General features: G+C 41.5%; 1 protein-coding gene across 3 annotated transcripts in view; it reads right to left on the reverse strand.

The window, feature by feature from the left end:
* Positions 1–12,517, reverse strand: part of ZNF451 (zinc finger protein 451) — an 89,989-nt gene extending 77,472 nt beyond the window's left edge. For 2 of the 3 annotated variants that reach the window (XM_082639468.1, XM_082639467.1), the window contains exons 1-3: positions 12,152–12,517; positions 11,707–11,790; positions 5,151–5,231 (exon numbers count right to left, since the gene is read on the reverse strand). In XM_082639468.1, coding sequence (XP_082495594.1) covers positions 5,151–5,231; positions 11,707–11,790; positions 12,152–12,172 — 186 coding nt within the window. In that variant the 5' untranslated portion in view covers positions 12,173–12,517. Of the gene's footprint in view, positions 1–2,119; positions 3,695–5,150; positions 5,232–11,706; positions 11,791–12,151 lie in introns of all 3 variants that reach the window. The other variant, XR_014295607.1, reaches the window with a different exon arrangement.
* Between the last annotated feature and the right edge of the window lie 2,144 nt (positions 12,518–14,661).

Consider the following 14,661-nt stretch of genomic DNA (forward strand, 5'->3'; position numbering starts at 1 on the left):
GCCGTACAGAAAAGTGTCAAGGTCTCTCTCTCTCCAGCAAGTTCCCTATGGCTAGTCCTTTCACAGAAGAAAACTACGGTGCTACAGCAAGGGCACATGAGACTGCTGAACTGGTAGAGTACACATCGTGAACTATAAAAATCTTCATATGATTTCTTAGGCCCTTGTTTCTTTTTAGACAGTTACCAGTGCTCTTCTAGGGTTCAATTTGAATGAATCTTTAGAGCACTGGCACAGACCTAAAACAGAAGTAAAACTTTGTGAAAAGTATAGAAAAATTAAAGGTAAATGTTAACTCTAGGTATGACTTGACCAAATGTGCCAAGAGGAGACTCTATTAAGACTGCAGCTTAAGCTTCATCTACAAATAGGACAAACAGAATCAATACAGTACCCTGAAACTATCTGACAAAATAAAATAACTTCTTCCAAGTAGAGATATTTGCATCTTCGACCTCTACAGTACAAACAGGGAGAGGAAGAAAAGTAAACAAAAAGGGTGCTGAATATGGTTATGATGAGGAGGGGGAATGGGCTTCCAATAAACTATTAAAAAGTGGGGCACCAGGGAAAACATCAGTCACCACTGTGCAGGAACCATGGCAAGAAACAGAAACCATATAAACCCGAAAACAGTGTCATGGTCCACTAACAGTAGACCCAAAATACTACGGTCAAGCAGATGAAAAAAAAAAATGCAGGTGTTCGACAAACCAAGAAATTACAAAATTATGAGTCTATTGATAAAATCTTTTTCTATTTGGCCAAGCAAGTAATTCTAGATGATGTATTCAGACCCCTCCAATTTGGCAGTTTCTCCAACACTGAAGTCATGATGTGAAGACAAGGGTCTAAGGGCTGGGCACTGCACAGCCACTGCCTCGAGATAGATACTGTAGGACATGTAACTGAGGTATCTGCTGCCAGTTCCAGTCTGATGGAGAAATCATAATGCGAAGAACTGAGAACGAAAAGATAAGTCGTCTCTCATGGTAAGAGTCTGACTAGATTAAAGGACCAATAAACCAAGAACACGCCACTGAAGTCTTGAGAAATCATTAATGGACATCCAGAAAGAGAAGTGCATGAGATGTTCTCTCTACTACATCCACAGTTACGCTCTGAATCTGAAGGATTTCTCAATAAAATCTAGACTGATGGCATCCCTCTTTATTACAATCAGAGGACCAGATTGTCAGGCATGTTTGGAATTCTTGCTGTTCAAGAGTTCAGATTTGCATGCCTGGATGGTATAACATCCTTGATTTCCAGGGCACTAATGTGCGTTATCTTTTTTGTATTTAGAGCGTGATGAATTACGGAGCTCAAGAGTTCAGAAGGGAGTCAAGGTCATCTTGGTGAAAGGCCCAGATTATTCTGTGAGAACACCATGACCAGGTCTCACAGCTTGTGATACATGAGAGCTTGAGAGACTTAGGAGTGACAACTGCAGAGAATTCTCTCTGTGTAGCTTTGGGTGGTGAAGACAGTTACTGTGAAAGTTTCTACAGAGATGTCACAGGTAGGAAAGTCTTCTTCCAGCTGGTGTCCACAGTAGACCTGGGACATCTAGCCACCCCAACTGGATTTTGCAAATTTTGATTTGAATTTTAGTTCTTGATATACAGCTTCAAGGCTGATCCTGAAGTCTCACAGAGCTTGATAGTATGGACACTGGTGAGCTGATCACCCTGACATAAAGAGATTATAACAGATTTGTCGTTTCATGAAGATCTGACAAACGGAAGCCTAAACAAGGAAGCACTGATGACCTAAAAACGAAGGATCTGCCTCTGGTATTAGAGATCTAGTAGTAGGTTATTTCCAGATCCAAAATCTCCTAGTCCTCAGTTTACCAGTGAGGTTTTCCTGAGGGGGAAGAAATATTTATATTTTTCCTTAATCATAAGAGGATTCAGATTCCTGAGCACCCTCCTCTAGACTTATTTTGGACTAGAAATAACGGGTAAACCTTTGTCCAACCCTACTGAACGTCTCTACCACTCACTTGGCCTAGAAAGCATGAGTCTCTTTATTTACTTCATTCTAAAAGTCTAGAATTCAAATGTCAGCTGTGATCATTCCAGCCATGCGTTCAGATTCTGAGGTGCCCTCCTACCTGTAGATCCTGTGTGGATGGGAGGAGCAAGTAGCACAGTCAGCATCTTGGACAGGTGCACTGCTGAACGGGAATGGGTTACTAATTCTTGTACCCATGGCGTTCTGGAGATTCTCCCTTTTTCCTGTATCTATAGGGGTGGTTTCGGGGTTTGTACCAATCCCCTCTGGAGTATCCTCTACTGTGATAATGTGCTTTCTGGTCATGACTATAGAAGTATCGATGTTGGTTATAGTATTTGCTGTGGTCTTTATAGTCATTTTCCTTTATACTGTTTTCTTCTGCAACTACAGCATTCACATCTTGTCCAAAGAGGGAAGTACCGTCAAAGGGCAAGTGTGAGATCTTCTCTTGGGTTTTCTTAGTGAGGGATGTGAGTCGAAGCCAAGCCTGCCTTCTGTAGTCTATTGCCATTGCCATAACTCTGACCACAGAGTCCATTATATCCCTAGTAGTACAAAGCTGCCAAAGGCCCGCATCCATACCATCAGATATTATACATCTTGCTTTTCCACGATCAAACTCTGGGTCATGGACCAGATCCTCCATGTCTTCCCAGAGTTTACGCTGATACTGAGTCATATAGGCCATGTAGCTAGCAGCTCGGGCTGCAATGGAAGCAGCATGGTAGAATCTACAACCCATGACCTCCATCTCCTTCGAGGTAGAATCCAGAGGTGATGTTGTGCTTCCTCTCCTGCTGTGCTCTAATGCTTCTACGATGGGGCCCCCGGCTGGTGGATTTGGTTGGAAAGGAGAGGTATCCTTGGCCACAGGATATACCCTGTGTCCCATGAAGGAAGAAGGATGGCAATCAGCTGGGTCTTTAAAAACCTCAGTGGTGGCAATTCTCAGAAGAGGATGCAGTGGAGGGACCAAACGTTTCTTAGAAGTCACACAATCAGGTTTCTCTTCACATGGTTCTGCTTCGGACTGTAACGTGACTCTCTTGATAATACCTCTTTGTTCCATTCTTTTCAAAAGCCCTGTGAAACTAGACTGACTAGGGTCAGTTGGCTGCCCTTTGTCATCAGCTGAGGGGGATTTGCAGTCAGCTTCTTCTTCCACTGTGGATAAATGTTCTTCCTTGGAGGTAGAGATGTCCCAAGGAACCGAGGAATTCTTACTTGGCCTAGAATGATGAAATCGAAAACAGCTCCTGGACTGCAGATCACGTATCACTCGGGACATCTCAGCCACTTGTGTCTGGAGATAGAGGATGGCATCCTGTCCGTGCTGTGAAGCAGAAGACTCTACAGGTAAATCCTCCTTGACCTCTGAAGAGGCCAAAGATTCTTGGGGGACCAGAAGTGGAGATGAAGGCAGAATCTGGCAATTTTGTGATGGCTTAAGTGTCTCTGTCTCAGAGATCTTAATAACTGAATTACTTTGATCACTTTTCTGGTTCTCCAATGGGTTCTCAACAGAAGAAGGTTGAGAAACTATCCTGTGTGGACTGCTGGTACAGCTCCCAGAGGAGGAGCTGCTGTCTCCACTGGGAAGAGGAACACTGCAGCTAGAGCACATTTCTGGGCGATGACTCTCAGAGGATGGCACCTTAGACTCAGGCATTCTCTGGGTTATCCACATGAACAAGAAAACCAAGGAAGAAAAAAAATATGCTTTTAATATGTTAATTTTCAAGTGCAGAGATGCATGTCCAGTAAGTAGAACTCAATTTTTAAAATTATTATAATTAACAATGAAACATACAATCCACTTCAGGTCAGCAAGGGGACCACAGAAGTCAAATCCACAAATTTCACTACCCCAAAGGCCCAAAACCAACTACTGGCATTAACCTGGTACTGTGTCTATGAAAGAGTAAAAACAAGCCCAGGTCAAGGGGTGCCATCCTAGCCTGATGCTTGTTCCCATGCTAGAGTAAGAAGAGGCAGCAAGACTATTGGTGAAAATAATTTTTTTAAAAAATCCCATTACAACATATGTAAGGCAACAAGTAGAAGTTAATAACGGCAGAGAGAACTTGGGAAAAGTTCCACTGAGAAGAAAAACGTTTCTAGAAGTCCTGCACTGCAGAGTCACTTTTAAATCCCTTTAAAAATTCTCTCTCATTCACTCTCCATGAACAACAAAATTTTCCAGTTGCACAGTTCTACTCTATGGTTTGTAGTTTTCAAGGAGCTTTGTTACCTCATTTTATCCTCACAACAACCCTGTGAGGTAGGTATTATTCTTTATGTGGTAAAGAAACTAAGGTTAAAAGGCTACTTATCCAAATTCACAGACTTAAGAAGTAAAGCTGAGACTAAAACCTAGGTATTTTGATTGCAAGTTCAAGTCCCAATACTTTATATCATACAGCAAGTAGCTTTCTGGCCGCCTTGAACACACAGCCAGTTCTCTAATGAATCAAGAAAACAGCCCATTAACATAAATCCGGGCTAAGACAAATGAAAGACAAGATTGCTACAAAGTGCTCAGCTACTTTGGTTCTCAGAGTAAGGGAAGCATAAGTTTAAAGGTCAAACCCACAACCAATAAATCACAGGTCAGAGAGAAAACCCCAAATACGAGGGGGAAAGAGGAGGTTAAAAGGATGACGCCTGAATAATCCACAACCCTTCCCCATATTCCATTTCTAAAGGATCTTCACATATCCTTTCTTCCAAGATACAACAAATTTTCTGTGGCCACATGGTTCTGGAAGAAAAGGATCCAGTTCTACAGGGCACCTGAGGAGAGACAGGAAAGGAGAAGGGAGCCAAAAATCTTGCAGTTTTATTCCATTTCCCTTTTATCAGATATGGCCTCCAAGGCTTAGAACTTTCCTGTGTCACATAATCCTTTCACATCCTCGCTGAAAGTAGAGGAACAAAGCTGGAAGCAGGAGATCTTCTGGGCAGAGGACTCCCTGGACTACCTCTCAGGGCCATTCTAACAGAAACAGGCCATTCTCTAAAGCACAATAGCACCTAAACACAGCCATCGCTGATTTGATGACTCTCTTTAGAGAATGCTTCTTAAATGCCAGAAGTGAAGAAATGCAAGTCAAATGTAATATACTTACCTCACTCTGAGAGGTGCTAGGCTCTTCATCATCACTGCTGACCAGATCAATGTATTCCAGAACAGGTCTTAATGGTCCTTCCTAGGAAAAAATGAACAAATTAACAAGTCGTGGAGAATTATTCAAACTAAATTAGCATTTAAAACAATCCTTTTTGTCGATGTTGGGATTGATTGGCAAGAACTCTTCTGAAGAGGAAGCCTTATGGGTGGTAGAAAATAATCAGAACAAATGCAGATGGAAATATTCATAGCACAAGACTAAGAAATGATGACAAGACCTAAAAGAGACTAAGCCAAGGTAGGGTATTAGGCCTGTGTTGATTCCTTGGGGAGAGGATTATTAACACAGGAATAGTGCTACAAGGTCAGACACTGTAAGCCAATGCTTTTCAGATGGGATGGGTATCTCTGACTAGGAGCTAGGCTGTACTTCCGACTCCTACAGAGTCACACATCAAACCTGGTTCTCCTTCATCTTTTCTTTCCATCCATACTAACTCCACTGCACACCAAGCCTTGAATGCTAAGCTTAAAAGCCTAGATTTTATTCTATAGGCAAAAGGGAATCAATAAATACTAAGATGGGAATAAGATCATGAGAGCTTACCTTCAGAAGATTAATCACATAGAGAAGTATGGAAAGCAGGATAATTAATCAGTCTACACACATAATAATGCAAAACTAAAATACTGTTGATGGCAAAAATAACAGTGATGCTGTGGTGCATATACAAAAGGATACACAGGTAAGATGAAAACAAAAAACAAAAAATGATTGACTATAAAAACAAAACCCTAACAACCACAAGGAGTCAAAGTGGTCTCTAAGGTTTCAAGCTTAGGAGACTAAAGGATAGACATAAATTTGGAATACAAAGACAGAAAGCTGGCATTCCTTTGGCCATAAATGGGATGATGTATGAAGACTACACAGAGGCTCCTGGCAGACAGCTGGAAATGCAAGTCTGTAATCTGGGTATAGGAACGTAACTGGAAATGGAGACTGGAAAGATGCTCCCCTACAAGACTAGTAACTCTAGAACTAAACTGAAACTGTGATATTGCCAAGGAAGAAAGCAAAGAAGAGAAAGAAGGGATTCAAGGAGGCTCTTGAGGAAATGATGGAATTTTAGGATTTAGTAAGAGCTAAATAGGTAATCAGAGGTCTGAGAAGAATCAGAAATGCACAAATTCAAAGAACCTAAAGATAGAGAAAACCTCAATGAAAAGGTGTTAATGCTAAATGTGGCCAAAAACACTGAGCACCGGAAAAAAAAAAAAAAAAAAAAAAACCCAAAAATGCCACTGAATTTAGCAACAAAGGAGATTTCAAAATGTCTTTGACAGAGCAACTTTCAAGATAGTAGTGAGCATACAAGTCAGGCTCTAAAAAATTAAGCTGAAAATGAGGCAGTAAAGGCCAAGAGTAAAGATTATTCTTTGAAAAATTCTACTATGTTTAAAACAAGAGAAAGGAACATAGGGGGAGAACATGGCTGAGGGAATGATTTCTCAGGATTGGGAAAGACGGCTGTTGGGAAGCCAAAGTGATATATTCAGTGGAAAAATTAAGAGAAAAAGACCCCAGGTCAAGAGACAGAAGCTAAGATCTAGTTAAAGATCCTCTTCCTGAGATGAGGCATCCAGTCTCAAAGACAGTGTATTTCTCCCCTAGGCTGCAACTTCTCTCCCAGCAGGAAACTGTTTTCCCTACAGGTGGTGATTTAGCCACTAAGATAAAACCAGAGAGCAAAACTTCTAGGCAGGGCTCATGTAATAAAGTAATTAGGATTTCTGCCTGAGCTGTAAAAATGGACATTTAAAAAAGAGGATTAGAGGGACAGATATTCTGCAATGTGTGGTCAACAGAGATGAATCACCTGCTTTAAGACCCAAACCTACCATTTGTAATAAGGTTGTCAAAATCATACACTCAATCCAAGAAGGTAGTAGAGGAGATAAAAATATAATAGCTTGCTCTCCTCAAGAAATGTACGTTAGGAACTTTTATTACACGCCCACTGAAGCAGCACACCAAGAAAGTCCCCAAGGTACCAGAAACACAGAGGCTGGGGCAGAGCTTCCATGAAGGGTTGGCAGGTAGAGAAAAAAGGGAGATGAAAGGATAACTGGGCACAAAGCACAAAGTAGAATGGGCAGGAAAATGGTCACAAACAAGATGAAAAAGTAGCTGCAGAAACAGGAGAAAGGGCAGGAGTAAGGACTAAGTAGCATAAATATCCTGCTGGGGTCAACCACTAAACTGATACCCAGCCACCTCTGAACTACTGAACAATGACAACTTATGATTCACACTAATTAAGAGAGCAGAATAAAAAGAATCAGATAGGAAGTCCATACAAGAGAAAAAGCAGGGGTCATTGAGAGTATTCATTCACTCAACAAATATTATGGAGTTACAAGTGACAGAATGGTAGGAGAAGACAGCATGTGTTTGAGACCTAAAAAGGCAAAGAGGCTGAGTGGAAAAACAATGGAAGATAAGTATTCCAAAGGAAAATATTACTTACAAACAAACACTCTATACTTTAGCTAATTTTCACAGTGGATATGGCCAAACTTCCACTATAACGAACCTGGAATCAAAACCCTTTGGCACTCCATTGATTTTACTCTAATCGGGAACATGTGTCACTGAGCCCTGTACAGGCAAAGGTACTAAACTTTTCATGTATGTTATTTCATTCAATCTCCACATTACTTCACTATTGTGCCATTTAACAAAGGAGAAAACTAAGTGAGGTCCATCTGGTTCTCTAATCACATCATTGGCCATGTGCTCTCTAATCACATAATTCTGAGGCAGTTCCAAGTATACACACTATGTTTAAATCAATGCTTATTTCCTAAGTTTCGGAGATAAGATACTTTCTCTTCCTTCAATTTGAGGAAAAAGTCTACCTGCTACTGTCCCCAACTCTGGATAACTCACAACACTAGCCAAAAAATAAGTTATTAATTCTCCTCAAACAGTAATAATTATAATACAAATATCAAGAAAAGGCAATTTCTTACCATGTTTATAATGGCTGCTTATATTCTTAAAAAGTATAAATGCAAGTGGTCCTCCAATTACAAGGTATTTTATTTAAATTTGCTTCATCCATCAACCGGTGAACCATCATTCTCATCCCCTCTGTACCAGTAACAAAATCAAAGGATTCTACTCCAAAGCCACACAATTTAGGGGCAGGAGCCCAGGCAGAAGCAAAACAGTTTAGAAACACAGTTTAATTAATATTCTAAGTTTTAAAAAATATTTTTAATGAAATAAAAAGCTTTCATTCTTGTTATAAGAAAACTGATTTCTCATACAAAGCCAGAACACCAAATACCTACTGATTGGAAAGTGATGTCAATACACTAAAATACAGTCTACGGGAAAACTAGTTTATTACCCTAGTCTAAAACAAAGAAGATGGATTTGAGCACAGATGCAAAAATCTAATCTAAAACCCTAAATAATTCACAGGTTTTTTTCCCGCATAGAGAAGTTAGGGACATAGTTTACTTCTGCAGTCCCGCCCGATTCAAACATTTCAAATGATTCCCAAATGCCTGCTCTAAGTTCAAATTTAGTCCACAATTCAAAATCTATACTATCCGGCCCATCCTTCCTTCTCCCACTTAAAAAAAAGTACCCTCCAGAACTAAGCATAATCCTCTCTGCTCTCCCATTTTGATGACTTTCCTTGTTTCTTCTCAAAATACTCTTTTAAACACAAACACTAAATGCTACCTATGAAAAATAAACTGAAAATCGTATGTTTTTTTTTTTTTTACAGCACCTTGTCCTTTTTATAAAAGAACTTTCTACTTTCTGCTAGAACTATTTACAAAGTTCTCATCCCTATCTCATCTCTCACACTGAACTACTGACACTTATGGGTAGGATGTACTTCCAAGTAATCTCTGTAGCTCTAAGGTACTTAATTCAGGACTTTGCTCCAACATTATTTTTACTTATTGAGCTAATACAACCCCAAGACACCCAGCCAAAAGACACACTCATTATTTGTCCATGACCCCCCTGAAGTAATTTATGAAAATATACAAATATTCCACATGTTCAATGATTCCACATTATACCAATCATCTTGGTTGAAGCCTAAATCTCATGTGCTGTTATCAAGATTACGACAGGCTGTCTCAGCAGTTTTTATACCTTTATATCTAGAGTAGCACTGTGAAAGATCATGTCATTAGCCCTGAGTTATAACAGTTTTCTGGGAGTAAATTAACCAACATATCTGCAGTTTCAAAGAGTGCAAAGAATAAAGATGGTGGCTGAATAAGGGATCATATTACTAAATTAAACAGAAAATTAGAGCAAAAGACCTAAATGAAAAGTTTGTATAGTAATATTCTGTCTCTTGAGTTAAGCACTGTTTACACATGTGTACTGGCTTTGCAAAAATCAGAGGGTACACTTATGAACTGGGCAATTCTCTGTATGTGTATTTCAATAAAATTTAAATGAAAGGGCTCATTTTTGCACTTCCACATCTATATCCTTCCTTTCCTTCAACATGCTTAGTTTCAAACTCTGTATTTTCTAAACCACACAAAAACTACTGTGCCACCATGCGGATTAAAGATGGGAAAGTTAGACTAAGAATGAACTAAGAAATCCAAACCAGTGTAAACCAAGAAGTAATATCACAATGTTCTTTTTGTATCTGAAGAAACCTTAAGCACAGACTATTTATTATTTTTATTGAACAAGCACTGCCTGAGGAGTCAAGTATAAGATTGGGTTAGAGAGAGAAGATACTGTCTCCAATGTATTTTAAAATAGAATTAAGGTATCATTAATTCATTGAAGTGTTATCACCATAAAGGCATAAGGAATGTTTTTAATAGGTTTCTTCTAGTACTGTAATTGCATTCAATACATATAATTCACTTCTCCATTTGGAACTATCAAATGTTTGAACCTATATTTGGAAACAGAGATAAATATAAGATGTATCAAGATGGACACAAATTCACTGATTGGATATTTTTTACTCTGGATGCAAAGATATAACAGATTCTCTACATTTAAAACAATATTTAAATTAAAAGAATATTCTTAAACTTCAGTCTAATACATGCTTATATTAAGTACTGACAAGCTACACCACAATTCTTCACTCCACAGAGTACCTATATATATATATATTTTTTAATCTTATCTTTGTAGATTCCATCTGTGATTCTCAAAGTAAGCCCAATAGTTCATAAAGAAGTGTGTCCCTCTTAGTTTAATTTCCACAAAATACCAAGGTAAATATTCTCCATTCGCAAATATACCCATATTCAGGGAGAACCTGAAATATTTGTCCTGAAGAGTCAAACATACTTCAATTCACAGTGAAGGAACAGGCAGGATACAATTTCTTCTACTACCACCCCCAAACCTTTAAAGTTTAAAATGAAAAGGATACAGCACCATATGCATGGGCAAAGGCAAAAAAAACCAAGAAATGATCTTGTGAAAGACTCCTAAACAAACCCACTGAAACACAATACAGCATCACCACAATAGCCTAATGTTGGGGTACACAGAAGACACTTTAATAACCAGTTTTTCAAAACTGTCCAAGAACCAACAAATACAAATACACATCAGACAGGGAATTAAAGAAAGATTATACACCTTTAATAGCAAACCTCAACTACAGTATTCAAAAAGAATCATTTACAGTAGAAGGATTCTCTAGCTAAGTGAGATTACTACTTTAAGCAGAGCCTTTATAAAACTTTAACAGTGTGGGGTGGAAATTATCCTCAAATGTATCATAGCACCCCCTTCAGTTTTTGCAACCAGTGTTTTACAAAGTGTGTTCACAGCTTCATTCACCCCTGCATTTGCACCAACATGAAGATTCCTGGGCCCCACCTCCCATTTCTGATTCCATAGGTCTGGAGTGAGGTCCAGGAATCCACACACTTCTACTTACTCATGCTTGAAAACTACTGTCCGAAGGGAATAAAAACAGAAAGATACAGGATGCTCCTGGTGATACGGGCCCTTCATTGTGAACCTCGCCTGCTGGACTGTGCTGTAACAGGATGAGCTCGGAGCTTAGTGAAGTCTTCAAGCCACCCACCTTCACGTTATGGAGACACACAGGCTCAGAAGGTGAGTTCCTGCAGCCCTTCTGGGTTTCTACCTCATTCCTCATCACTAGCCGCCCCTTCTCCCTAACCTGTGTGCTATCTTTTAGAAGTTACTCTTGTCTCATTTCAAAACAGTCTTAGGAGACCACAACCCTGCGTACATGAACGGCTCTAAGTGCAGGGGAAGAGGCGAGATTCAGGGTACAACACGCACCGCAGGCCACAGGCTTTGTGATGCCTAGTGGGGCTGCTCAGACACCTCTTCGGGCAAATTCCCTACTCCTATGCCCTGCTCCACAGTGTACAGTCCCTATCAGACATTCACACACGTTTGCTGCATGATGAACGAACAGGTGAGAGGTAATCACATCACGGCTTATCACGCATAGTCTCTGATTCAGAAAAACCCGAATATCGTCGCTACTTACACTAACAAACTGAATGTCATCTTCATTTTCCTCGGGTGTTGACTCGGACGCCTCATGCCCAGCTGGAGGGACACATTCTATTATCTATAAAAATAAGCCAAAACACGGTTATCTAGACAACCCCGCACTTACAGAAGATTCTTCCAAAGGGAACCGAAAAACGAAAGCTCTCTAGGAGACCTAAAGGAGCCCCAGCCTCCGCGAGCCCGAGCTCGCGTCCGTGGACCGCAAGGGCCCCTCCGCATCCCTTCTCCCCGAGGAGCAGGGAGCACGCTCCCCCAAGAGGCAGTCGGCCTCGGAACCCACGCCGCGCCCGCGCCGAGCAGTGGTTCCCGAGCCGGGCCGGGCGGCCATTGTTGCTGAGGGGCCCTCGTCCCCCAGGCCCCCAGGCCCGGCCCAGCAGCCCCCGGACCCCGCACCACGCCATGCCCAGCCCGCTACTCACCTCCGACCCTGGGTCTCCCATCTCCCCGACGGCCCGCCTGCCGGCACCCGCGCTGCCGCCGTCCCCGCCGCCGCTTCACCTCCCCGCCGGCCCCGCCGGCCGGCCAGCCAGCCACGCGCCGCCGTGACCCGCCCCCGCGTGCGCGCCGAGCCGAGGACGCCGCCGAGCCGCCGACACCACGGGCGGAAAGGGCTCCAAAATCGCTTCCCGGGGAGGAGCGGCCCGCTAGGCCCGCGGTGCCTGGCCTCCCTGGCGCAGTCCCGGCCTCCCTCCTCCGCCGCGCCGGCCGCTGGGAACTATAGTTCCAAAGGCACCGAGACCACCCTAACACTTAGTGGAAAAGAACGGAAGAGGACCCCGAGGCAAGGCGCATGCGCTCCTCCAGGCTGACGTCACTGCCGCTCGCCAGGCGGTGGGCTGGCTGGGCTCTGTTTTACAGTAAAGGGCGGGGACGAGGATGGGGAGGAGGGCGTAGGCATGGGTTTCGTGTGGTTGTGGAAGTGACAGGCGGGTGATGGAGACTAATTTATCAGTTCTCCTTTTTTCCCCGAAGGATCGGAGATGTGGATGCTTAACTGAATTCTAAGATCACAGCAGAAATCTGAGGCAGCCTTACACTGCTCACCTGTTCTCCATCCTCAGTCTCCACTCAGAGCCTGTATTAATACACCTGAGGAGGAAAACTGAGGCCCTGAGCGCCCATCTCCAGGTTGACCTGAAGAAAGCTGGTGAGGCTAGAGAATCCTGGGCCCAGTAGGATAGGGAGCCGAGGCTCAGACAACTTTATCACTGGGCCTTAGGCCAGTGATGTTACAACGTACTTTTTAAAGAGGTTCTCAGATAGTATCTTAGTAAAATAGAATAGTTGACTGTTTTCCAGTGTTCACGCTCAAAAGCCCTGTAAAATAGTTCACTCATGTTCAAATATGTGTTCTAATTTTTTTCACTTAAATGCCTTACCAAAAAGCCCCATTTTTTTTTTTTACACATCCACAATTGTTAGTAAAGGTTTTGAAAAGACTTTAAGTTGGAAAATTCTTGTAAATCTTAGATGCCTTTTTTGCCTGTCTGCATACATGCCCAACATATGATTACCTATATTGGTAGTAATTATTGCTTAATAGTCCATACTTCCTTTCAGTTGCTTTTCTACTTCGCAAGTTTGAGAATTGTAGAGGCAAACTGAGAATGAGAGACCTGTCTGTTGTATTCCTTAAAAGCTGTATGTAAAGTAAATATTTTAAAAATTTTTAAATGTCTAGGCAAAACTTGTATTTAGGATTCTCCTAACGTGCTGGTGAGAGTTCAGTGGAACATTTACTTTAACCAGTTGCAGGTAGGAGTTAATGTGTAAAACTTGGAAAACAAGAGCCCAAATATGCTCATAACTCTTCATTCCTTGTGTGCTCCCAAAACAGGGGGCCAGGGTTCAATCCTGGCCAGGGAATTAGATTCTGTGTGCATGCCACAACTAAGAAGTCCCGCATGCCACAACGAAGACCTGATGCAGCCAAGGTAGATAGATAGATAGATAGATAGATAGATAGATAGATAGATAGACAGACACTGGTGTTAAGATTGAACCAGTACAATGATTCTCTGAGGAAGGTATAAAAAAATTTTCTAAAAGCATATTTTTTAAAAATGCAAGGTATATATAATATGATCAGAACCACATCAAACCACCAAGCAAACCATGCCTGAAATAGGAACCCGACTTAAGTACTAATAGTAATTTTCTCTGGGGAGCTGGACTATGTGTTAATAAGAAAATCTTTTGAAACCCATTAATATTTAAGTGACATGCCTGTAGTTCCCGTAAGGCCAGTTTTATTTAGCTTGGTGTAGCAGAGGAGAACAAACTATAGGCAAAGCTTGGGAGTTCCTTAGTCTTAGGAAATTAAGAAGAGATTGGGTGGGGTGCTTTTAAGGCCAGTCGGTGTGGTAGGGAACTGGTTAGAATTGGAAAAAGCAGAGTTCTTTGCTGATTGGTTCAGGGTTCAAAATGGAAACTTTTAGCCATGGGAAAATGTTTTTTATGTTTCACTGTGGATCCATTATGTTGCTTTATGAGTTAAGATCTTGAAGGGAACCCATCAATGGGTTTGGTAACCCCTCAAATTCAGTTCTCTTAGACTTTGTCAGACACATTATAATAATTTCCAAATCCACATGTTGATATTCTTCCTTCAACTCACTGAAACAAATAGGTACAGGCTTCAAGTTTAGTTTTGATTTCATCAGTTTTCTATTGACTTTCTAGCTGGTTTTGTTGAGTGATTATTTATAGAACCATCTGTTTGAACATTGGCTGCATCCAGGATTTAAGATTCCAAGTCCTGGTTCTTGACTAAGGGAATGATACCAAGAGGAAATTAAATGCATCAGTAAGTCTCAAACCCTCTTTAAGAATCATTGTTCAGGGAATTCCCTGACAGTCCAGTGGTTAGGACTCAGCACTTTCAACGCCGGGGCCCCGGGTTCAATCCCTGGTCAAAGAACTAAGATCC

The sequence above is a fragment of the Mesoplodon mirus genome, assembly GCF_964341445.2.
Source record: "Mesoplodon mirus genome assembly, chromosome: 12".
Taxonomy (NCBI): domain Eukaryota; kingdom Metazoa; phylum Chordata; class Mammalia; order Artiodactyla; family Ziphiidae; genus Mesoplodon; species Mesoplodon mirus.